Raw genomic sequence first — 25,393 nt, forward strand, 5'->3', positions numbered from 1 at the left:
CGCGAGCGTAATCGTTCGTCGAAAAGGAGACGTTTTTCGATCGAACGAGACGATTCTCGCGTTGCCACGCCGGACCGCGAAACCGCGCGGAACCGAGTATCGAAAATTTTTCACCGCGAAGAGACAAGTTGTGCTCGAATCGCCATAACGCGGCGCGTAACTCGCGCGTAGAATCGCGCGGGACAAACAAACGCGCGGGACGTTGCGCAAGGCTTAATTAAAGTGAGCACCGTCTAATTAACGTTGAACGTGTATAGTTTACTCTTACGAGAACACGATGTTCATTAGGAAAATTATATAGCGGCCCGTTAATTTTTTTCGAACGCATCAACGAAAGGTAAACACGCGAAACAACGTTGTAAAATGAATCGCCGTCCTCGTTAGGGACGCCTGGCGTTCCACTCGAAGATAGATCCTACGAAATAAAAAAGAGCTCGCGTACAGGAAAATTAACAACGTTCCGGCCGGTTCGCGCATCGTCGTGCGCCTCGAATAGTTGTATATATATACATATACGTATATTCAAAGAGAGCTCCCGCCTCGTCGAACAGATATTTTTACAAAACGAACGTCTAAATTCGATTTTACCCGCGACGGACCGACAAAGGAACACTCTCGTCACTGTGGAGGGTCGGCGAACGAAGAGCAAAATAACGCGTCGAGCGTCGGTGTTACGAAGACCCCGGAAGCAACGACATCGGTTACTCGAGAGGACTCGGCGTGTTTTATCGTTTCCATGTTCCACCGCGCGGAGAACGCAATTGAACCGAATCAGAGATTACGGGGGGAAAAAGAACAAGTACACCGTGGACGAAGGATTTCGCCCGCGAAAACACTTACGGCGTAGATGTGCGAAGTAAAAGAGAATCACCCCTGGACCCCGGCCAAATCGAGTATGGATTTTTAATTGTTACGCCAGAACGCGACCGCGACCGCGACCACGGCGTCGTCGTCGTCGTCGTCGTCGTCGCTGTTTCAAGAGTACGGAATCGGGAGTAACGCGGTGCCTGGCTGTCGGTTTAATTGAACGGCGATATATCGGAAGGGATAGGGAAAGAGTCGATGGAAAAGTGGGAGGATGCATAACCGATCGACTCGCATTTCGAAACTCGCATACGGTACACGCGCCGACAGACGATAAATAAAACTGACCGCCGATCGGACGGCCGAGCTAGCAATCGATAGGGACCTGTCTTTGATTAATTACAGAGCCGCGCGCGACCGTTCGTTTCGAATTAACTATTTCGTATATTTTCAAATTTCGGCCAACAATAGGGCCGCGATTCGATCGTCCAATTTCCCGAATCGACGAGAATTCGTTCACGAATCGTCGTCCATCGCGTTTCGATAGCGCGGTGGGAATATTTTTCGAAAAACGACGGTGCGCGGCATCGACGATTATACGCCACCGCTGCGAAGGACTATCCGAAGAAAAGATCTCTGGATGCCGGAGGAGAAGAAAAAACGGATTAGGGGTTGGTCGAAAGGCGGGTTCGAGAAATCCCGCGGATTTCGAGCTCTCTCGTCCCTTCGATTCTCTATCGCGGTCGGCTACCCTTCGGGATCCTCGCGCGTCCCATGGGAAATCGGCCTAAACGGGGTTGTCCGAAACAGGTTTTCGAAGATCACCGGGTTTCGAAGAGTAGCTGCTTCGGACGACCGTGACGAATCGTCGCCGTCTCGGGACTAACGCTGCGAGACTATCGATCACGATGCGAGATATTCAAATGGGAAAGCCACTCCATTAAAAATAGATCTTTCGGCTCGGCGGAAGCGAAACGAGAGGATCCATCGGTCGGCTGGTTGTAGGAAGCTTTCGATACCGCGCGATACCTCCGCGTTCGCTTTGTTTCGCGAGAAGGGGAACGACGAAACCGCTGAAAGGTACGAACACGTCGAATCGCTCGTTGCCGCGATAAAATTCAAACGCAGCATTCGTAACGACGGCGCAAGCTGCCGCAGCGTTTATCGATAGCGAATAAAGAGAACGGGGGAAAAAAATGTCGAACGGGGAGAAATCTGACTCGGTACGGCCCTGAGTCCAAGTTATCCGAGCTCCACGAGAGAGCCGATTATATTAAATGGCTGGTAAAACGGTCTGCTTAACATAGCGTTTATCTGCTCCTCTTGGTTTTAGTACTTTTTCACTGCCTCGTCAGCCATTGCCCATAAACTCTACTACAAGCCTTGCCTCTTTTTCTCTCTCCATCCCCCGTCGCTTGCTCTCCCGCTACCCTATACATTTTTCTCTGTACCTTCGTCTGACCTACGCGCGCGCACATGCACGCCCCAGCCACCCATGTGCCTGCCTGCGCGAGAACGCGCGCGTGTATACTTAGCACGACTCATAAAGAATACAGAACCATTAAAACGACTCATCCTCTGGAGTGCGCTCATCATACTTTGACGCCTTTTTTGTTTACGTAAATCCTCTTTACGCTCTCGACTCTGTTTCACTTTCAACGTATCAAACGGCGAAAAACTCTTTCGCGAACGCGATCAAGGGTGGCCATTCGCGCCAGAATTTTACGCATCGCTTCGAACCGAACGATCTCGAACAACGTTCCAATTACGAATCGAAATCCATCGGGACTCGAAACGGGAACGGAACGGAACGAACCGTTCGGTCGTTCGGTCGTTCGAAGGTTCGAAAGAAACGCTCGCAAGTATGCGCGAACAGCTGACGGGCAGCCGAGAACCTTGAATCTTTAATTATGCAACAAAGATACAATGGAAACACGCGCATCGCCTACTGCTTTATCAACGAACGCGACCCGACCGTGAATCTACTATATGTTGTTGCTTCTCCCGTCGAAGTAAACACAATCAAACATCGATCTCCGTGCCATCGATAACGTATTCCGCGAGCCCTTCCGAGATTCTTTCAACGACTTTGCGCTCTTCGACGTGCACGGTGATTCGAAGAAGCGGGGGCGGGAACGCTATGGCTCGCGTTCAAGAAACGATGGAAACAAATTGATACCAGAGAAATGTTACGATCGTCGCGAAAACATAACCCGGGGGGTGTTTCCGATTAACCCTGAAACGGAATCGTGATTCTTTACGCGCCACACGAAACGACGATCTGGCGTAGTGACGATGTTACCGATACATAAAAAGAAAAAAGGTGAAACGCGAGCGATGTTCGAAACACTCGAGTACGCGTTTGGGTAAAAATGATAATTCTCGGAAGGGCAGAACCGGGGGGTGAACCGCGGTAAATGTTTTGTCCGCGCTTAAAAAAGGACCGGTTCCCGGGTTCTGGAATCACCCTGTAGGGAAAAGAGCATCGTTTCGCGACGATGGGGCCGACTTGCCTCCCTTTCGAATTTTTATCGAAGAGACATACAACGGACGTTGTACGTGGAATGTCGTCGACGTCGAACCCTCGACCAGCACAATACCACCCTCGTCGCGAGAAAGAAGGAGACTAGCTGCCCGCCCGAGGGAGGGGGCGCACGGAACGAGATAGAGAGAGAAAAATGTGTGTAGGATGTACACATATACTTACGGCGGAACGACGTGAAAGAGGGTGGCTTAGCACGAGGGGCGTGGTGGCCCCACCACCCCCATCAAACGACCAGGCAGAAACTACTTTTGGGGTAGCCGACCCACACACCTCCTGCTCTCCACCTCGGCCACCCCCCACCCTCTGCCCTCCCTCCCTCCCTCCCCGCTCCTTGTCGGTTCGAGCCAAGCCAACCAGCCAGCCATCCAGCCATCCAGCCAGCCAGCCAGCCAGCCAGCCAGCCAGCCAGCCAGCCACCCCTCGCACCCGAAAAATAATTGCGCGTTTCGTGGTCTCTTGATCCGCGCGTAAAAGTAATCCAAACATCGCATAAAAATTATGTTTACGAGTTTCGAATGGGCGCAGGGGTCGACCCTGCACCGCGCGCCCAAAACGTATCAACAGTCTCTCTCCTCTCGCCGGAGTCTAGATAGGGATCTCTCGTTCTAGGAATTTCTCGGATTGTTTAGAAGAGCTCGCATGCGAGAGGCGGGCCGCCGGTGCACGCGAGTTACGAGGTGATCGCCCGTACTTTTATGGAGTGTTCTCTCTTATCTCGTCGACGTCTATTTAATCGGTAGTCGTTTATCGTAAGTTTCGGTAGATGGTGACTGGCGATACAAGAATTGGATTACCACGGACCGCTCGCGACGAATACCGTGAACAACAATAACGCTGACGAATTAACCTCGAAAATGGATCGGACGCGTACGCGGTCCTCGACGTTCGCGGAAACGACCCAAAAGAGTCCGATGCGACCGAACGAATCGTACCTTTCCAATTTATTTGTCCAACTGGATTTACCTCGTTTCCAGTTCTATTTCGGGACACCCTGCGTTACGATCTAATTTGCCAAGACCGCTTCACCGACGGTTTTCCCTAATTTTTTACAATAGGCGAAATCCGGGTATTAAAAATTCCATTAATACTCGAGCAGCTACGGGACGAAGTGTAGATTTTCCGGTGAACCGACGTATCTTAATTTATGGAATACGTTCACGGCACACCGGTAAATATTGGATCACGATTCGTGACGCACGGTCACACGAACGGGCCGAGGGCCGCTTCGTCGTACTCGGCCAGATTAAGTAAGAAAGTAAAAGCCGATGAAACTCACCTGTTTTCTCTTTGATCTCGCACAGAACCGAAAACAGGGCCGGCTTCATTCTGTGACAGTTCAGGGTGTGTTTCCTGGTCGAACAAATGGAAAAAAAAAAAATCGTAAATCGTACGTCGCCGAGCGTTTCGACGAAAATCCCTTTGCACCGCGTTGTAACATTTACGATAACGAAACACGAATCCGAAAATAAAGGTAATCCGCACGCGGCGTGTTTGAAAGTAAGAAGCGAGAACGTTTTGGCAAACGTTGCACGATCGTGGACCAATAACGCGAAGATAAACTCGGCCTTATCGCGCACTCGTACGCCTGTATACAAGTTGCGTTACAGCTTGTCATTACCAGTACACGTACTATACTCGTCATTTAACGGTTTACCCGACGCTATAAAATCTTAAAAAGCATCGTAAAAATAATATTTACTTTCCCCAGGGACGAAATCGTGACGCGAGACACTTCGAAACGATCAACATAACCTGTTTTCATCGCCGTTTTCTCTGTATTGATAAACGTAACGCCGAGCGACGAGAAAACTCGAACGTACGCTCGAGAAACGGTTTCTCGATCGAGGCAACGTGAGGAAAACCACCGAAGAAGAAATATTCGCACAAGACGGGAACGTGTTACGAATCGCGTCGAAAATTCCAACAGCAACGATACGTCTTCGAGGTATTAAAAAATGGCGGCTGATCGGATCTCGAATGGGACCAACCTTGCTTGCGCCTCGTCCAAGCTCTGATCGGTGATGTTCATGATTTGTTGGAGGATTTCACCGATATCCTGTTTCCTAGCCTCCGCGGCCTGATCCGGACCCTGCGTCGCGCTTCCATCGACGGGACCCATGCTTCCGTAACCGGCAGTATTTTGGGCCCCCTGGCCCTGATTCCCTCCCATTAGACCAACACCTGATCCACCGTGTTGCAGCATCCTGCTAGTTTCATCCATCAACCGTGGACAACACTGGGAATATTATCCGCCGCCTCCCCCCCCACCCCCTCTTCTTTTCTTGCCTTTTTCTCGATTTCTTTGTGCCGTCGCAAGAACAAATTCGTTCACGCAGCAGACAACACTCGCGGACTATGGTCTATCGTATACCAGGTGTCGCGGAAAAACACGACCGTAGAAACAACCGTCCCGCTCTTTCACTTTACGATGACGACAATGACGACTCCTGTACTTCGAGGAAAATACGTTCCATGCACGTGCTCTCTCTCTCTCTCTCTCTCGCTCGTGCGACACTTCATATATGGAAGCCCAGACAGCAGGCATGCACTTGTAAAAATATAATCTCTCGTAAATAATGTCTACCGAAAATTCCTTCGAGGCGATCCACAAAGAAGACAGGGGTTCCTCTTAATGCGCGGCACGATCGGATCGCTTGGAGGTTATGCCGCCGTGGCCTTTGTCTCTTACGTATCTCGTTTGGCGTTTTAACTCGCTCTCGCTCCCCTTGATCACTTTCCGTCTCTCGCTCGCTCACGCTTTCACTCTGTCTCTACCTCTCTGGATGCCCTTCGTTATCCTTTTTACTTCTGTTTCAGCTTCGTCTTCGTATCTTCGTCTTCCTTGCCTCAGGAACATTCCACGTTGCGCGTCCAGTAATCGGTTTCTAGATTAGTATACACACTACGAGAACGATGAAAACGGTGCAGCTTCGGCAGCTTTAAACTTGACGGATTGTCGGATTTTACGTATACGCGGTTGTGTCGACGGTCGGCGTCGCGCCCGGCCCGCATGCACTCTCCTTTCACTCGCTCCTTCCGCCGCTTGGCAAGGATACGTTGTAGAAGCTGAGGAAAATCGGCGTTCTTCGAGCCATCCGCGCACGGACGTCACACACCAACTCTCCCTCCGCCTTACAAGGCAACGCGCGGACCGACCGTTTCTGTCGCTCTTTTCACTCTTCTCGGCCGCGAGCGACTGCTACGCTCCTGATGCACGCGCGTGTACGTGCGTCCGTGTGCGTATCGAGTACTCGGTGTGCGTACGTGCGTGCGCCAATCGGCGGCCATTACAGCCGCCTCGACCAATCAGGGCGTTCGATTCATTTCCTTCCTTCTTCGTCCGAAGCGTTCTCCTCGCTCGCTCTCGCGTGTTATTGTCCGCGTGCGCATCCACTTTATTTACGACGCGACCTCGCCGCTTTTCGTAATCCGTTCTTCTTAACCTATACCGTCTACGTTTCAAATTTTCTCCAACTTTGATAAAAACCTTTCAAAACTTATCCTTGAACGCACCATCTGTGAATCCGTTGGAAAATTTGTAATAATCTTGTTCAAACAAATTGACGTCTTTTACCTTGTATCCCGACAGGCGCAAACTCCGCCCATTCCTTCGACTTGTTTTTTTTCATCACCACTAACGTTTAATCGTAAGAGTTTACGTCATTACTCTACGGAGTCTTGTCGAAAAAATCATCGAAACCAAACGTACAATCGTATTCTAGCCTCACCGAACGTCGTGCGAATAAAACGAAAGAACTTCGTACTCGAGAAATGTAAATTACGAGCGCGAGAGTGCGCAAGTCCATTGCAAGAACATGGCTACGCGTTGAACCATTTTTCTGACGCGGGAAAACACAAAAATTCGATCGAAATTTTTACCAACTCTCCAATGTAATTGTTCTTTATCTTTTAAATTTAAAATTGGTTCTATGTGAAATTTTAGTCGTTTCGTTCGTCGCTTACTTTTTTTAAAATGAAAAATTTTAGCGTTAAACTCGCGTCGTAGTACAAACGTACGCTACGATGAAAAACAGTTCGAATCGAAGATGAACATTGAAATTGAGCTCTACCTTCCCATATTTATCGTCTATCCATTGTTTAATCTAAACACTACTGATTTAGCGTTTCAGCAAACATTAGGTTAACATCTGTTTGACGTCTACTATAACCTAGTCTCGTTTCAAAGTTGTCATCTCCACGTGATTCCACATTTCATGTTTCTTGTTACACCGTCGATTTCATTTTATTTACAATTTGGTATCGATGTGGTTCATCCGATGTAGTACTTGTACAAAAATTTACATACAAATTGTACAAATGGTACATACATATATATCTACATATATTGAAAACTAAATCGCATTTACGACGATAATCGGTAACCTTAATATAAAAAACACAAGTAAAGCGATATAAAATAATAAGTATATCAAAATAGTTTATTAAATATGAATGCTGAACGTTATTACGTTAAAAAAAATGATGGTTCGTACGCTATACATTTTCCTAATTGCAAAGGAACAAGTATACACGAACTTGAAAAATTATTTTCTACTTTTGGGAAAGTTCTGTCTATAGAAAATCGTGGAAAATCTCACGGATTATGTTTCGTAAGGTATCAAAATATAGAAGATGTTGAACGTTGCCTCGATAGTTTACAAAATCATCAGGATATAAGAATTTTACCGCAAAAGTTTAAATCTACTACTGGATCTAATATAAAAGCGCATCCTTTGAACCATTCGTTCCAAGGACAAGCGCTCGACGATCAATCGAAGGACGCAAAGACTTGCAAATCTGGAGAATGTACAAAATTATATAATCAAGGCGACAATCGATCCATTTCCTCAGATTGTAGTAATACCAGTTCAGCGAGAAATGCTGACATCGAAAACCTTACACATAAGTCACCGTTCCCAAAACACCTTGTTGAAAACACTTTTGAAAAATCATTCGACGCAAATGAAATTCCGTCGTTAATTTATAACGACGAAAAATCTACAAGTATTAGTGGATTTCGCACGTTAATTGAAGCAATTATACCAGCCCAAGAGATAATCGTAGCTAATGTCCATCCGAATTTAGGAATACACTATATATTGCATCTGCTTGAAAAATATAACCCAATATCTGTATCGCTTATGATGACAATACCAAGAACTGGAATAAGATATTGCCATGTTTATTTCAAAACATTTGAAGAAGCATTAGCAGCTGAAAGAGAATTCGATACGCACAACTTGTCTGGAAATAATCTGATTGTTTTAAGATCGCAGAAACTAATGAAAGAAGCCTTTTGACATAATTCTATTTCTTATTTTACATACTATTCGTATTAAATTGGTACTTATATTTTATATGTTCTAATGTGCATATTTCTAAACTTATTAGACACTACAATGTAATAGAAACAATTACAGTTAGGTATAGAACTTTTTTACTCTTCAAAAGTTTGTTAACTAGTTAAATAATTAATGAAATAATATGCCAAGTTTGATTCCTTGATAAAAGAGAACTCTACTAACATAATGGTATCGTGTAACTTTAATGACAGTTCTGTACAGAGAAAGCATTTATAAAATATACATTAATAACACTTGATCAAATATTTTCGAAATATCACTGTTTAAATACGGATAATTGTATCATAAATGTTTTTACAATTTATAGTATATTTTTCAAATATTTGATGCTAATTACTCAATAAAGTACAATTTATTATATAATAACACATTTGTTGCCCGCTTAATAAAGAATATTTTTATAATAAAAATAAGTATTTAGACAAATGAAAGATTATACTTTTAAATCGCATTAAACGTTATTACTGTTCGAACACAATTTGTAAATATTTAAACTTCCTCCCTTTACGAGTTTGCGCAGTAGATTACGATTTCTAACCTATATGTCAAGTTAGAAAATTGTTTGAAGTTGGAAACTTATCTGTGGTTTGCTATTTTGAGACGCTGCGTTATTTGCCTCTTAATATACACGTGTATTGCAAGAAATATGCAGTTGAAAATGTCAAAACCATTTGACAAGAATTTTGTCAAGCAATTACTGCAACAAGAAAACGAATTTATTTTACAAATATTATCAAACACACCTTTGCCTGTGACTAAACTAGGTAAAAATATAATTAAATAACCTAATCTTATAAATATTTATGTTATTAATGACGATTAAAATTTTAATCTTATTAGTTCCAGATAAACAGGATAAGGTGGTGACACAAAATGCAAAAGCTCTATCAAAAGGTCCATATTATTAATAGTTTTATATTACAGAAAATTTTTTTTCTTTTAACTTTTATCGTTTTTTATTTTTTAGGCAAAGTTTTCCCAAAGTCAAGAGGGACAGTAAATAGAGCAAACACGTTCGAAGAGCTACATGCTAGACTCGATGTATTAAAGAATACAAAAAAGCTAGAATACAAAGATAAACAGTTAAAAAAAAATTTGAAAAATAGAATGAAAAAGATGTCGAAAAGGGAGGAACGTTTAATTCAAAAGAAGTTAGTTAAAACGGAACAAAATGCTGCTGGGTTATCTAAAATTAAAAAAGAAGACGGAGAAATACCAAAAATTCCAAGACCAAAGCCTATATTTAATTCAGAAGGCAAAATGGTTTTTAGTAAGTTTGATTTTTCTGAAATTGGAACTAAAAAGAAACCACCGAAAAATGGAGCAGATCCAAAGAAAATGTTACTCCAATTGAAACAGAAAAGAGAAAAGTTGAATGTCATGGAAGAATCGGGTGAAGTAGAAAAAGTTCAGGAAATTAAAGAAAAAGAAGCATGGAAGTCTGTTTTGGCAAAAGCCAGTGGTGAAAAAGTAAGTAAAAAAATATTTAAACGCGCGTATTATATAATTTACAATTCTAACGGTACGTGTAAAATCTTACATCGCCGTACTGTTACAGGTGAAAAATGATCCTGAGTTACTTAAACGAACAATAAACAGGAAGGAACAACAAAAGAAACATAGTGCTAAGAAATGGGAGTCTAGAGTGGAAAATGTACAGAAAGGAATTCGAGAAAGACAAGAAAAGCGACAGGAAAATATCATGAAACGAAAAAAGGACAAGAAATTGAACAAAATGAAAAAGGCTGCTAAAAAGGGACGAGCGACACCTGGGTTTTAAACTTAATATGAAAAATATAACGGAGTAATGTTGTTTGTTTTGAAAAAAAAAATGTGTGTATTATGCATGGTTTAATGTGCATAATCTTTCCAGTTCGTTACATTAAAAACAATGAAAGACAGACGACGAGAGAACGTTTACGAATGTTAAGGTGGAACAAAATTGTATAAAGGAATGTTCCAGTGTGTAACGTTTAAATAACTTTTAACGAAACGCTGTTATTGTTTGTACACAATTTTTAAATTGCAAAAGGCACTTGGATCGTCGTGATCTTTTCTTCTCCGATACGTATTTGCTGAGAAATTTTAACTATCAGATTGTGTAAATCGGTTGTAAAATATGAAAAACTAGGAACAGTTTGTTACATACACAATTCGATAGTTTATTATACTTTATTTACATATTTTGATTTTTGTTTGTATACAGTGTTAACAAATTTTTATTTACACTAAACATTCGTCACGTACACGTATGTCATCATGTAAAAAGCGGGTTGTCTATAGCGTGCTATACAATTAAGTCGGTAAAAAATTTAATACACGTTAATTTCTATTACACATGCGAAACTTATTTATAAAGTTTTGTATGTCCGCTCCTAATGTCTGTATTTTTTGTTACAACTAATTCGGGTTATGGCACTTCTTGCGGTCTCGAAGCCGATCGAGATAAATCTCAGGTATCGATTTCTCGTAATAGACGTCTTCGGTCGAAAGTTTTTAGTAGATGATTGGTAAGTCGAGGACGAGAGCTTCAATGTAGCCGCCCTCTTTAACCTCCTGCTAGGTATCTCCGAGAGCAGAAGTCACGGCGTTGGCGTGCGTCAAAGCTGTCCACAGCGGACTGTGATCTACGGGCAATGGTACCGCCGATTTTGAAGGTCGAGGAGACCTGTGAAATAAAATAAACAATCATTGTAAAGCGGTGTCTTCGAACTACAGTATTTCATTGTTGACGAGTTATTCAAGGAGACCCATCTCACTTTATCACGTAAACATACATTTCCTCTACGTTTGGAATTTCAAGAAAATTGTGCGTTATATAATTTCGATAGGGACACGATACGATGAAAATATTTTCATTTTAGGTGACGGTAGCGAGAAAAAATGAACGTTGTACGAAGGATATTTCACATAAAACGATACATTCTTTTTAACAATATCCGATAGCTACTTCGAAGGCAAGTTCAACGACCTACGATTCAAGGTTAGTGACGGTCGTATGTAAATAAACTTGTCCATATGATTTTGAACCGTGTCTAGTAAAACTATACAACATTGTAGATAACATTTTTTGTAATACTATAAGTCCAGACATGGTATAGGATAGAATCGAATATTCAATGGGTGTTTGTATCTCAACAATCGAAGTACCGACTTTGTGAAAAATTTGTAGTTTCTTAGCGCACTCTGTGTTTAATGACGGTAACTCTAGAAATCGTAACCAATCGAACCACCGAAGTGGGTAAAAATAGTATACGTAGGAATACGTAGGTTTGATAAAATATCGTAACAATAGATTCCATTCGTTCTCACAACTCGATCCGATAACAAATGGAGTATTTTCAATGTTACGGCTAACCTAACTGCTTATCGAAATTCTCCGAAATCGTTTCTAAAATCACTGATCTAATCGAAGACGTCGCTTCAAAAGTATCGAATTTTTACAAAGTCGATATTTCAGATCGTGTTAAACTAACTCCTATAAGACGAAACGTCGATTCTATATCTTGCCCGCGACACAAACGTCCATTGCGAATCCGGTATATCCTACACCCCGTACGTGCTAGAAGTAGAGGAAACGTTTCAGGTGATAAAGTTAGGTAGAGCACCGTATATGTAGTTGCAAGAGTCGGTACTTAAAAGACTAGACCATGAGCGGATGTCGGCAATGTAGGCACTGTAGAGAGTACAGTTTACCACAGCCGAGGTGTAGAAAAGACTTGGCACCTCAACTGTGTTGCCACGGTCTAGATACAGACCCGACAAACTTTCCTAAGATGCTAGCTTATTTTTATACTTTGTCCGCGGTTTCTCGAAAATATTTCTTTCAATCCAAACGCATCAACGGAAGGAAAACGAGTTTCGTTCGTAATGTTCTTCCCTGGAACTTTCGAGTCACAAGAACAAAGAGTTACCTGGAATTTTATCGAACAGAAATATAGCGCGCGATACTCGTTACAGTATCTTCGTACGTACTCTTTTATCTATAAAATCTCTAAAGATATCGTCGGAAGTCGGTGTCGTGGAACAAAGGTATTAAAATTCGGTGTATCGAGGAAAAAGCAAGATGACGAAAAATCGGACCTAGGCGGTACCAAAGCTGGATGTTAATCTGGACTGCTCAGTTCCAGCGCGGTGCTCTGTTCAGGATCCGATCGTTCTTCAATGACAGTGTCCAAATCCAACGATGGAAATGCTCTCGATCCTCGATCGCTTCGCAACGATACCGCTCTCGTCGAACGATCGATTCCAGCTGTCGCATACAAACGAAATTTTAATGTATCGCGACAACGATGCGAGTTACTTATTACTTGAGAGAAATTCGAGTCGTCGAGCGTTCCGTTCGATAAATCGTCCACTGGCAAGTTTGTGGATGAAAGTGAGCGTTGGCAAAACGTTATCGGCACGAATTAATATAGACTAAATGCATTCCAACGAAAACATTACGCGTCTCGAACTGTAGGTTTCAGTCGCGTAATCGTTAAACTATACAATCGTTGTACGCGAGATACGTTTAAATGCATCGCTAGGCTTGCAGAGCAGATACTTCAATATAAGTTACATGCGAATTACAATGTTAAACAATGTATTCATGCTTTTGCATCGAGAGCCGCGTCAAGATGTAGCCAAGCTGCACAATAGGTTCGCCGATAAAATTGTTCAACCGTCCCTGTTTTCAATCCCCGTAATTGTGTTGCAAGTATTAAGCTACGGCAAGGCGTTACTCGCGAAGAAACGTCGTACAAATGCGTCTCGATACTGCTCGCGACTGCAACTGTATCGATTGTCGTCGATTCCTTTCGCGTGCTCTTTTGCGCGTTTTTCCAGCTTTTGGCGAAACTTTCGTTAAATTCTATCTTAACTGTACAACGATAGTAAGCGGAGCGGCAGCGGCAAATAATTGCGCATCAAGTAAATGGAACCGCGACGGTTCTGATAAAATTCTATTCGTCTCTAGAGACGAAATCAAGCAACAACCAGGCTGATAAAAAGTTTTACCTAAATCCTCTTTAGGCGCTGCGCTTGACGGGATCATAAAACAACGAATATGTATTTCAGCTCGGACATTTTCGCAGAGAAGTTTATTAATTTTCGAATCGCAAACGCACACATCGATGCCGGTATCGATCCGAGGAGGAAAATTATTCAAGCCTTGGGAAAGTTAATAGAAGGAAATGTGAAAGGTCGAAGTGCGCGAGTTCTCCTCCGTTCGAGACCTATCGTTCGTAGATCGGAACCTTGACTCGTTCGTGTGCCAGCCAGCGATCAAAGCGACGCCGTTTATCGAGTATCGCGAACCGTAAATCCAAAGGTGTTGGAACAGTGACGGATCGCGGTGGCATCGAATTTTTTGCTATTTACCGTCGGTTCCGTTTGAACCGAGGCAATCCTACGGACGAGTACTTTCCGTACGCGCGTACGGCGGCGATACCACCGAGGGAACGAATTTTAGTAACGGGCCGATCGTAACCATTCGGAGAACTACCGTCGCCCGTATGCCCGAGGTAATCGATACTTACGCGAAACCGATAACAGCTTTCGCACTCTCGTTACTTCGTCGATGACGATTAACTATTTTTATCACGGTGCAACGTGTCGCGTGCACGCGAGCGCGACGTCAGCGTTTGAAATATTTCGAAATCGGTGCATGAACTCGGATATTCAGGCCGACATTCAATCCGGTTTAATGCCTCTTCCCGTTCTCTCCGTATAGGTATATTTATACCTATACACGTATCTATGTGTATACATGTAAAATATATATGCACACATATCGAAATCTGTGCTTCCAGCGTTGGAAACGCGTACGTACGTTCCGTTTGGACGAGTGTACGTGCATCCGTGTTTAAACGCGCAAGTGTGCTCACGTATTCAATGTTTCTTGGTAGAAAAGCGACCACGGAAGCCACGGGCACGCTGTTAAAGAGACCGTAGGGTAGGCGGAGGTGCTAAAATACAAATGTTCCGTGACCTCGTTCCGTTTTCGATGTAAAATATGTTCGCGCAGGAAAACATTCCCCTTAAATACCCGCGCACGGTTTAATTACGAATTTAACAATGGCGTGCCGCGACGAACTGGCCCCTTTTTTAAATGGAGGAACAAAGCGCGCGATTACAATATTTGTCGAACGTAATAGTGGGACTCGACCCAGAAACTGTTCTCTCGGGCGGACTTTCGACGCGTACGGTCTCGCGCTTGTTAGTGTCGCGAATCAAAAGAGTCGCGCGTCTTTATTCCCGTGCGAGCCCGCTTTGTACCCTTCGCGACACTCGGAAGCACACGGGGGAGAAATACCGGGCCAACGATGGACGAAATTCGTCGATGAAACTCACCTAAACGGTGGACGGGACTGAAACGAACGAGGCTCAACGCCCCGTGATCCAGATCGCAGTTTCTTCTTCTGGCCCGTTCCCTCGCGAGCTTCGCTCTTCTTCTCAGGCAACAAATTACCATCAACGCCAACAACGGGAAGCCGAGAATGCACGACACTATCGGGATGATGATGCTCTCCGGTGTGACTGGAACAAGCGGAACGATGATTCCTCTCGGTGGGATCGATGTTTCGAAGGACCCGATTCGTTTCGGAGGCTGGTGTTCGCGTCGAGGATCGAATTTCGAGGGTGCTCGAGTGTCTCGGTATCGATCAAACGGTATAAATACCTCCCCGGATTTCTTATTTCGTCGCGTTGGACGGAGGCCAGATTCGCGGTCGAACACGCTCGGCTCCTAACGAAGCCGCATTATCCTCGCCCTCGAGAGGGTATCTACGAGTTTAACTCGTTAAACGAACCGACTGGAACGAGGAGGAGAGGAGAGGAGAGGAGAGGAGGAGGAAGAGGAAAGGGCCGAATAAGTGACGGGGTTGCTTGCCACTCCGTGTAACCAACAAGTTTCAACGTTGAATAGCAATGCCGAATCTTCGAGAGTACACGAACAAGCAAACATTTACGCATCGAAGAGGATAATTCAGGACACGTATTATGCGCCAACCCGGACAATAGCCGTCGCTGAATGCAGTTGATACGCGAGAGCGCTTGTTACCGACGCGAGTCGAGGAGCGCGAGATTTTAACGAAATTCGTGTTTCGATTATTAGGCGACGGAAACGGGCGGAATGTTGTTCGGGTGAAACACGGCGAACAAAAACAACGTACAGCGGAGCTTACTCGATCGGACGGTTCAATTTTTATTCGTTCCGCTCGAAATCGGTCGTTCCGTAATTCGGATTCGAATTTTATTCGAACGAGCAACGGACAAAGAGTCTTTTGTCTTTCGCACGTTGTTCGAAAATTTCGTCCGGATAAAAATTTTAATTAAATTTCGCTCGTCACCGTCGAAGCCGTGTCCATCGAGTCGAGATTTATGGCAACGCGGATCCTCCGCGAGCTCTAGCGTGATTTATACGCGCGTAGACATTGACCCGTTTCTCGAGTTTTCGTTTTCAGAAACAGCAGAGCTATCGTCGTGGTTCGTGTTCGTTGAAATTGGACGGAAAATCTTCAACAAGCGGAAACTACACGGTAATAAAGCAGTGTTCGTTGAAGTTGCTTCGCGGAGCCAATTTTCTCGACGTTGCGTCGGTGCTCCCGCTCGAATAGAATGTTAATTGCAAACCGTGCCTAAACGCACGGGAAACAAGGAAATCGCGCAAAGGTCGGTACGCGTTAACGTTCGGATTTCTCTTTGAATTTTCACTCGGGAAAGGAGAGTCTCGCGTCTCAACGTTTGTTCCGTACGCGCTACCCCCGTGTTCGAGAGTCACCAAGGGTGTTTCGAATGCCTCGCACCCCTTTTGCAATCTTTCCCACTGGATCGCGCGGACTTTCCTTTGATCATAGATTTCTTTGAGATTCCGATCGAAATTTACGTAACGATGTACACCCGAGATCGATAGCTACGTACATACGTGTCGGAAGAAAGAGCTGCTTCGAAATGCAACGGAATCGAATTACTTTCGACGCCGTGTTCTTTGTACAGAGTGCCTCCACGAGAACCGTTATTCGAAATATCTCGTTATTCGTCGATTCGCGCGAAACGCCTCGCATACGAGGGACCCGTTCAATTCGTTTCTCATTTTTGAAAAATTTAAGGCGTTCGATAAACGGACCCCCGGATGCGACGTATTCTTCTCCCGTGTATTCGTTCGTACGATTTTAATCGTTGATTCCTTGGATCCGATTCTTCGTCCGGTATCGATGTAATCAAACGAAAGAAATAACACCGTCGCAAGTGTCACGGAATCCCCCATCGGGACGTCCGGATGTTGCCTAATTAAATCGACCTTTCGTCCTCCGTTGGCCTCGAACTCTTAAAATCGACCGACGACCGCTCGCCGGTTGCTTCTTCGAGTATAGAGAGAGCACCGCCTCTCTCGCGCGAGAACACTCGACTTTTTCGCGAACCCTTTGAGTCGACGAAAAAGACCGTCTTTCGAGAAGGTACATCCGCGTGGGTAATTTCGTTCCTTTCCTTCCACGATCCCGACAGTGGGATTTTCGTGCGGTTGAAGAGGAGAGCGAGGAAAAAGATCAGGGAAATAATTTGCAACATTCGGTGGGCTTTGATTCGTAAGGCAATCGTCTCTCGTTCGCGTCGGTTTCAGACTCTGTCCGATTTTCGGGAAAGCGATCGAATTAGAATTTCATCGAGCGGAGTTCTCGATGTCAACTTCCGTCCTTCGCGCGGAAGTGTGACTCTTGCATTTCGAACATTTGATACGATTCGATGAAAAGAACTAGAAGTAAAATATTCGGTAAGGAAACGTTAACGTATATCTTTAACGCGGATCGCGATATCGCGTCGCGTAGAAAGACGTCGCGCCCGAACGCGTGGAAAATTGTTTGAAAAATTATCGTATTCGAGCGATCTCACCTGTTGGATAGACTAAAATCGTTGGTCTCTTCGACTGCGGAATCGTAGGCATCGTTGGTCGTCCCGCTCTCACCTCGACCGACATTTTTCTCTCGATCTGGAACAGAATCGGTTCCTTGAAAGAGCTTGCGACGCGTCGCGATCGAACAGTCGAAAGAAAACACAATAGTCCGCACTCTGGACGCAATATCCGTGTTCTCGGATGCTCCGCAGGCTCGTTTTCGGTTGACGAAAAAAAAATTTATCCCCGTTTCCGGCTCATTATTCGTCGCGTCCCATTTCTTACGGGACAAAAGTCAAAGCAGCCTCCGGCGTTTTCCCCGGTTTTCTAATCCTTCCACCGTCCCTTTTCACTTTTCAGCGAGAGAAAGAGAGAAAGAGAGAAAGAGAGAAGAGAAAGAAAGCCGAGGTCGAGGCACAAGTCTCGCGGATAGGAATACCAAATTCTAGAGTTTTGCTTTGAAATCATCTCCGCTCGTAATTACGCGTCTTGGGTGTTCCCTCGTTAGTTACGGGCTAGGCGAATACGCTCGGTGATTTTTGCCTCAATTGAATACCCTCTGCTTACGCTTTCCTTTCAACGTACCTCGAAACTACCGTACACATTGTAAACGCAACAACGCGTTAATTGCTCGGCGCAAGATTCCATTGGATAATGACGGATAATAGAGGGTAAAAGAAAAACGAAAGGAAAATCGTGTCGAGGGGGTAGACGCGCGAGAATTGATTTTTCACCTGGCCGAGACAAAAGCGGTATTTGCCTCGAGTCCTTTGTCTCGGCGGCGCTCCTTCCGGCAGCCCGATCTCTTTTCGTTCCTTTCTCCGCTCTCGGAAAAGCAATAATGCTTGACGCTCCGGCGTGGATATCGAGAAAGAGTGGAAACGTCTGTTCGCGCGGAGCTTTCCACGATTCCACGATTCCACGATTCCACGATTCCACGATTCCCGCGTTCCTGGGTTCTCATCGCAGCGGGGTTATTGCGAGAGGACTTAATTCTTCCGGAAGAGGAGTCCGAGAGGAACGATGCTAATTCCGGTTTGCGGAACGCGTTTCGAAGGAAGACGGAGACCGCCGGTTGAATACGGTCGATCGTTGAACGCTTCGGGGCGACCGAAATACGTTAAGTTTTAGATTCGAGGTATCTCTCCGAATGCTCCGGTAACCGGGGTAGGTTTTCATTATCGATCGGGGGAGTTCCGTCTACCGCGCTCACCGAGGGACGTCTACGCTCCCGACGTACAGAAATTCGTTCGGAAGTTGGATAATTTCGTGGTCACGGAACGAACAGTTGCGAAAATATATCGGGAACACGCGAGACGACCGTGGCCACTTTTTCCCTCTTTGTTGGCCAGAGAACCGCACGGTGAAGGTAATCGCGGAAATTCGTTCGGTGGTGCTCCGGAGCTCGAAAAGGAAAAAGACTCCTCCGATGCAATTGGGAAACAACCGCAACGGCGCCTCTCCCCGTTAATTACCGCGCCGCGTCTAATCGTCTCGTTCGAATCGAGGCTCATTCCGCTAAGTACGCTCGAGACGAATTCCCCAGCCGACGCGACCGAGGTACCTCGTTAGCCTTCGAACCGTCTACGAGGAACGTCTCGTCTCCGTCGCGTCGGATATCCAGAACCTTTGGCTTCCCTTTGGTCGTCGTGCACCTTTTACGCTACCGACTCGCCGAATATTGCCTCTATAAATTGTCCTACGTACGCGTTCTCGCTCGGAAGAGCCCGGCCGGGCACGAGCCCCGTGGGAACCTCGACTTCGATGGAGAGAAGCTGTTATCGTACCTCAAAGAGGCGGCTCCGAACAATTTTCTTCGTTCGCGACGTAGCCGCTTCTTCTCTCGACCGTTGCGATTACTTTAGCCATCGTGGACTCGGTCCACTGCCCTTTCTTTTTCCCCGAGAATACAATTTCGACCCGAAGCGCACTCTCCACGCGGAACCTGGCTCCGTTGCGCGAAACGCGCCCAACCAACGATAATCACGATCGACGGTTAAACGATTCGTTCCGGTGCATTTCCGAGGGAACGGGAGCGGAGTTAAAATCAATTTCCAAAAGACAAAGGCGGAAAAAAGTCCGATCGGAAAATACACCGTCGAGAACTTTGTCTCTTCCGTGTCCGTGGAAAGTGGCGACGGTTTCCAGCGCGCCGTTTAATGCCAGGAAATCGTCCACTTCGAATTTCTATCTCCAGGATCGATAAAGAATTTTCAACCACTCGAGCGGTGTTTACTCGAACGCCGCGAACTTTCGCGGGATTCGTAGAATCGAGGGGGAAATTGGAAGAATCGACTCGAGCGTCGCGAGAATTTTCCAACGCGGTTCGTTCGAGGCGGATCGGACGGTGGATCGCAGTCGCTCCGTTCCCCGAAGCTTCCATTAATTGAAGCTCTCTCCGCGATCGTATCGCGACTAAACCGGTTTTACCCTGTCGCGTCCAGGAGCCCCGGTTCCTTCTGTTCGCATGCCTGTCTTTGCGTCGGCCCGGTCTTCCGTTAAATCACGGGAATGCGAAACTTCGTCTTCGACCTTTGAGCAAAACCCGGGGGGACGACGTCGAATCTCGTTCGGGACGCGTAAGTCGCAATTTCGAGCAACCGGGGGTTCAAAAGGTTGCGGTGAATGTTTCGGAAAGTTCGGGAGAACCCCCCGAGCCTGCTTCTACGTTTATCGTTGGAATTTTGGTTCTTCGCGGTGCTTGCGTCGCCACGCCACTTTCTCTCCTAGTCTCGTTAAAACCGCCATTTTGATACGCGTGCTCGAAAGTATCGAAGTTCGCTCGTCCTTCTCGCTCGATGAAGCGCACCGATAAAAGGTTCCACGGCTGGAACAACACCGGCGAGTTAGAATCTAGTTAACTTCGGTTCGCGAACAAAATTAAAGTCCGTACGCTTTAGTCCCGCTTTTGAAATTTCTTCCGCCAACGGTGCGCGAACGGATACGGGAAACTCGAATTTCGTTCCCGACTAGTCCGGATATTTCTTTCACCTTTTATTTACCGATTTGGAACGCGTTTATTGCGCGCAAAGTCCGCGGTATACGCGCACCGTAAACATTCATTTACCGCGAGAGACGAGACGCAGGGGAGATAAGTGTGCCGGAAGAGGCGAGACGCAACAGCGGTGCTGTCTCCGAACCCGGCTTCAAATATTTGCCCAACGAATACGGACTGGGCGAAAGTTATCCACGAGTCGCGCGTCTGGAGCCGGTGCCGGACCTAGACTCCGAGGAGCGCCGACCATTTTCCTTCTTCGAGACGAAAGTCGGCGAGATCGTCGATTCGTTCGATCGAAACGAGGAAATATTTCGGAGTTTGTATTTTTCGAGAAGGATGAAAATTGATATTCGACGCCACCGAGCGGCGGTTGAATCGTAAAATCAACGAACGAGAAACTCTAGGAGCTCTTTCGACGCGGGAGCCCGGAGCTTTGTTAATTTCATGGTAGATCTAACTCTGCCCGGAGCAGCGTTTCGCGTTATCCGAACAATTTATCGCGTATACCGATTCCTCGACGGATCGATCGCGCGCTTTTGTACAAATTTTCGGGGCGCGATATCGCTCGACAACGGGGAAATTAATTAACCGTTCCGGGCTATTGATCGAGCGCGTGTAATACTTTAACGGAAATTGCCGACCGGACGAAGATCAATCGGGCCTCCTCGGCCGCGAACGAAGCGCGCCGAGCGATCGGAAGATTATCGGAAGGCGGGTGTGAAACGTCGTTAAGGCGTTTCGATGATGGCATTTTGTATCATCAACGGTGTCGCCGTAAGAGAAACGCGGTGGCGGTAATTTTTTAATCTTCTCGAACGACTGCTCGAACGGAAAGTCTTTAATTAAACCGGCGCTCGTTACGGGTGCGCATCGTTATCCGTGAAATTAAAGGATAGCGCTCCCCGTGCAATGATATAAGCAGTCAAAGGAGTTTACGAAACGCGATGTAAAACACGAAAGGGGATTACTTAATCCAGGCTCTCGCGAACGAAGCTCGGAACGCGATCGATATTCAGCGCCATGTATCACGTTGCGTCCTCGTTGCGTCGTCGATATCCTTGCCGCTACCTCGTTAATTAACCGTTTCATTCGTTACGGTGCATTCCACTGTCGATAGAATCAACAGCCAACCTCGCGACGTTACGAATGCGGACGATGTAACGAGCCAACGCGGGGAATCGTTTTTTCGCCGACGCGGAGTTTAATATCGCTCGGCGTACGAAAATTATTATTTCAATTTCCGATAGACGTGGAAAAATCTGTCGCGCGTCGACGCCGGCGATGAACATTTTTTTCTTTTTTTCGCCACCGCGAAATTTACCCTCGCGTCGTCTTGTCCGCGCTGCGCTCACTCCCGGTACGAATACGCAAATATCGATAAAAGGTACGGAAACAGCTGGTTTACGAGGACGAGCGATGCGTACGCGGCACTCGTTGGAATTCGGTTTCGCGCGCATACGTACACAGAGCAGATGTTACGGTTCGCCTCGGTTTCCCTTCGCTTCGTTGAATTTTTCTTCGAAAGCGCGCCGCGTATACCCGCAGCTACGCGCAAATATAAATGTCAACGTAAAAACTCATTTTTCTTCGAAGGTTCCGGAGTGCAACGAAAGTTTACGCTTCCATTGCGCGCGGGGACGAATCGTCCCCGATTGTACGGAACGGTACGAAACAAAATTATATCACTCGCGATTGGAAGGCCGTTTTTCCATTCGTTTCTAACATTTTACCGATATACGAGGTACAGTCACCGTAAAATTTGTTCCAGGTAGTAGGCGAACTCGCGTCGAAAAGTTAACTCGCGTCGCCACGGCACGGTTACGAGCATACGTACCGACCAAGCGGAATTTCCCCAACTTTGACCGCTCCTTCCGCAAAAGTTTACGCATACGTTCGGCCAATATTGTACCTACGGTTTTCGCGGCTATAGACCCACCGTCGTGCTCCGTACGGCTTTTATTAAAATTTGTCATCCCCGTGCAAGCTGTCTCGTCGAGGTCTCGTTCGACTTTAGGAATGCACACTATCGATCGTAACGCGGAACAAATTTCGCACAAACGTGTACCCAAGTCGGCGAACGTTTTCTCGTAAAGCCGCGGTCGGACCGAGTCTCGAGAGTGGCCCAAGTATTTTCGGCGAGAAGAAAATTCCCGAAAATTTAGGGCGCCTGGGAGAAATTTGCATTTCAAATACTGGCGAAAGTCCTGGAGGATTTCTCGGCGAGGCGAGTCACCGCGACGATACCGGTGGTTCGAGCGGACGATAGGAATTTCGTTAGGCATTCGAGAGAGACGTCGATTAAAAGAGTCGAGGGATCGATCCACGATGGGAAACAACGGGCACGTTTTCGATCAGAGTCAGTGTATTCGCTCCGAGGACGAGAGGGTAGACGGGCGGAGGGATCGGCGTATCGGAGCCAACGAGATCATCCTTTGTCTCTGTCTTGTCAGATTCACCTGCTGGTCGTGTCGTTCGAGGCTGGAAACGTCACGGTATTCGCCCTCGACCCCGGCCTCCGATACGAATACCAGAGGAGCGTAATCGCGATAAGCTTTAGGCGTCGCTCGGTCGCTAATGGCGGGCTTTCGCGAGGCAAACCGCGTCTACGGTACGAGAGCCCCTTTCGAGGTCCTCGAATCTCGAACAGAGTGCACGATCGTGTCCGATCCGATTTCCGTTCCGCGATCGAGCGTCTCGTCCGCTGTACCCTGCGCGCGACGATCGCCGTGGAATCGAAGCTTCGATGTTCCGCGAGTGCGTATCTTAGCGCGGCCTACTTACCCGTAGTGTCGCGTTACCCTCGATCGGAGTCCATCCACGGGACCGAGACGCGTTCGGATTCCCCTTCCCTCGCACCCTCGAACGAACGATTACCAACGCTTCGAGATTCATCGAGACGTACGACCGTTCTATCGATACCCATCGATTCGTATCCGAGACAGTTGTTCCAAATGGAATACGTGATTTCTTTTCGATACCGGTTACACGACCCGTCCCCTGCCCCGCTACGCGTCGAATAAATTTTAGCCAGCGACCCTCGGGGAGGAGAAGGAAATCTTTAATCCGGACAAATTTCAACGACCGACGATATATTTTCCTCGCGCCACAGTACTCGATCGACCGTCCGACCGCCATTCGCGAAGCTCGCAACCGTTAAAACGGTCTTGGTTCCCTGTACGCGGCTCGTTTTCGCTTCGAGTACTCTTCCAGTTGAAACTTTGAGCGGCAAAGTCGCGAAATTCTGCCCTCGAATATGCACCGCGCGAGGATACCGAAGGAACGCACTCGGAAGTTGTATCCGTCCTGGGGATGATTTTCTTCTCGGTCCGGAAAGTCTTTCGTTTTCCGCACAGACGGTGCCCGGTGTCTCGCGAAACGTACTCGACGTTGCTGACGACGCTGAAACCGGGTCGATCCTCGGCTAAGGAGGATCGCCGCCGTCTCGGTGCACCTGCTGTTCGTTCTCGAACGAAATCGGCCCTACGCTCCCGTCCCGTGGCATTCGAATTATACAGGAACAGAGACACCGGAGCGAACGTAACTGCTCGGGATATCGACCTCTCGGTCGATTCTCCGACACGTTCCCGAAACGATGCGATTTACGCGTATCGTGTGGCCCGTGACATTCGCGGGCAGCGCAAACTCGACGAGTTCCTTACCGCAAGGTCGTGTCTAGCCGGCCGAGAAGCAATAACCGTGACATTTTTTTCGTTCGTTCCCGCGGCGTCGTTCGAGAGGCAAATCTTTTCCGCAGCCTCGTTCCGAAGAGTCTCGCTTCGAATCTCGTCGCGCGCACTCGAACGTTTCAACCCTGAACTTTGGGGATACTCGACTCGCAGCTGGGAGCTGGAAAGACGATTCCTGAGTTAAGGAAAACGTATCACCGCGTCTAAATGAAACGCGGACAGCGTCGAGTAATTTTTTACCATTCCCGAGCCAACGCGCTTCGCAATTCCTTCCAGCTGTAGGGAAAATGAACCGGACCGTTTTTTCGAAGGGTTTTCGAAGGGTTTTCGAAAATTTTATTCGAGCGACGCGACGAGGGGTGGGTTCGGGTCGCTTTTCAAACGCGAGCCTTTTTAAACGCGTGGGTAGTCGGCGCGAGGCGCAAAGACCCGAGAGGGAAGCCAACGTCAAAGAGCGCATGGAAACGAAACTTTATCGACAGCTCGGCCGCTATTCGATATTTTAGTTTGCTCGTATCCACCCTCCGTCGCGACGTTGTCTCTCGAATTAACCGCTCCCGTTCTCCGCGGGACGTTCGACGTCTTTAATAGATGTTATCGTTATCCGAGACGTTGAACGTTCGTAGAGGAGCTTCGTTGGAATGACTTTTTGCTACCTTCGACGACCGCGAAATCGATGCGTCTTCGGAGCGCGAAACAAGAACCCGTTAGGTGGGCGCGAAACGTCGCGGGAGGATTTATTCGGCGGTATTTCACCGTAGGAGGACTTTCTTTCCGGCTCGAGTTGTCGCGTACACGCTAGCTGTCCTATCACGGAACAGTCGCGCGACGTCTGTTCGCAATTCCATCGCGCAAATCCATCCGTGTCCACGAATCGCACACGGCCCGGAGACGTAATTCGAAACCCGAAACTCGCGTAGACGGCCGGGCCTCGAGCGTGAATTTCGCAACTCGAAGCTAGATTTAACCGCGAAACGGTTCTCAGCCGCGTCTTGCATCGATGAGACCGAGCTCGTTTATAATTTCGGCTCGTCGGCCGGAACGCGATTCGATCTCGGCTAGCAAACTCCGTAAGCGCGAACCGAAATCGTGGATCCGTGGCCTCGGTTCGAGACGTTCGGCGAC

At 46.9% G+C, this 25,393-nt stretch overlaps 4 protein-coding genes across 11 annotated transcripts in view; 2 read left to right on the forward strand and 2 right to left on the reverse strand.

Annotated features, from left to right (window-relative positions):
- Exd (PBX homeobox extradenticle) overlaps positions 1–7,119 on the reverse strand; it is a 45,196-nt gene extending 38,077 nt beyond the window's left edge. For 4 of the 7 annotated variants that reach the window (XR_012991202.1, XM_076305139.1, XM_076305137.1 and 1 more), the window contains exons 1-2: positions 5,338–7,119; positions 4,626–4,699 (exon numbers count right to left, since the gene is read on the reverse strand). Coding sequence is in view for 6 of the 7 variants with exons in the window: in XM_076305139.1 (XP_076161254.1) it covers positions 4,626–4,699; positions 5,338–5,570 (307 nt within the window). In the remaining variant the exon portion in view is untranslated. The remainder of the gene's footprint in view (positions 1–4,625; positions 4,700–5,337) is intronic. The other 3 variants (XM_076305135.1, XM_076305133.1, XM_076305136.1) reach the window with 3 other exon arrangements.
- A 206-nt stretch (positions 7,120–7,325) lies between these two features.
- LOC143143647 (uncharacterized) lies at positions 7,326–9,085 on the forward strand. The gene has a single exon (XM_076305141.1). The coding sequence runs from the start codon at positions 7,798–7,800 to the stop codon at positions 8,647–8,649; it is 852 nt and encodes a 283-aa protein (XP_076161256.1). The 5' UTR covers positions 7,326–7,797; the 3' UTR covers positions 8,650–9,085.
- A 177-nt stretch (positions 9,086–9,262) lies between these two features.
- On the forward strand, positions 9,263–11,432 carry Surf6 (Surfeit locus protein 6). The gene is made up of 4 exons (XM_076305140.1): positions 9,263–9,476; positions 9,553–9,606; positions 9,680–10,182; positions 10,271–11,432. Exons 1-4 carry the CDS (start codon positions 9,359–9,361, stop codon positions 10,490–10,492), a joined length of 897 nt encoding a protein of 298 aa, XP_076161255.1. The 5' UTR covers positions 9,263–9,358; the 3' UTR covers positions 10,493–11,432.
- LOC143143648 (uncharacterized) overlaps positions 10,856–25,393 on the reverse strand; it is a 29,965-nt gene continuing 15,427 nt past the window's right edge. For both annotated transcript variants that reach the window (XM_076305144.1, XM_076305142.1), the window contains 4 exons: positions 17,584–17,680; positions 15,046–15,231; positions 12,796–12,964; positions 10,856–11,380 (listed from right to left, as the gene is read on the reverse strand). In XM_076305144.1, the coding sequence (XP_076161259.1) occupies positions 12,819–12,964; positions 15,046–15,231; positions 17,584–17,668 (417 nt within the window). In that variant the 5' untranslated portion in view covers positions 17,669–17,680 and the 3' untranslated portion in view covers positions 10,856–11,380; positions 12,796–12,818. The remainder of the gene's footprint in view (positions 11,381–12,795; positions 12,965–15,045; positions 15,232–17,583; positions 17,681–25,393) is intronic.

The sequence above is a fragment of the Ptiloglossa arizonensis genome, chromosome 2, assembly GCF_051014685.1.
Source record: "Ptiloglossa arizonensis isolate GNS036 chromosome 2, iyPtiAriz1_principal, whole genome shotgun sequence".
Lineage (NCBI taxonomy): Eukaryota > Metazoa > Arthropoda > Insecta > Hymenoptera > Colletidae > Ptiloglossa > Ptiloglossa arizonensis.

Excerpts from the sequence above, each read along its gene's own strand:
- LOC143143647 (XM_076305141.1), top strand. The coding sequence starts at position 7,798 with ATGAATGCTGAACGTTATTACGTTAAAAAAAATGATGGTTCGTACGCT.
- Surf6 (XM_076305140.1), top strand. The coding sequence starts at position 9,359 with ATGCAGTTGAAAATGTCAAAACCATTTGACAAGAATTTTGTCAAGCAA. Across the intron at positions 9,477-9,552 it reads TTTGCCTGTGACTAAACTAG|TTCCAGATAAACAGGATAAG; the intron begins GTAAAAATATAA and ends TAATCTTATTAG. Across the intron at positions 10,183-10,270 it reads CAAAAGCCAGTGGTGAAAAA|GTGAAAAATGATCCTGAGTT; the intron begins GTAAGTAAAAAA and ends GTACTGTTACAG.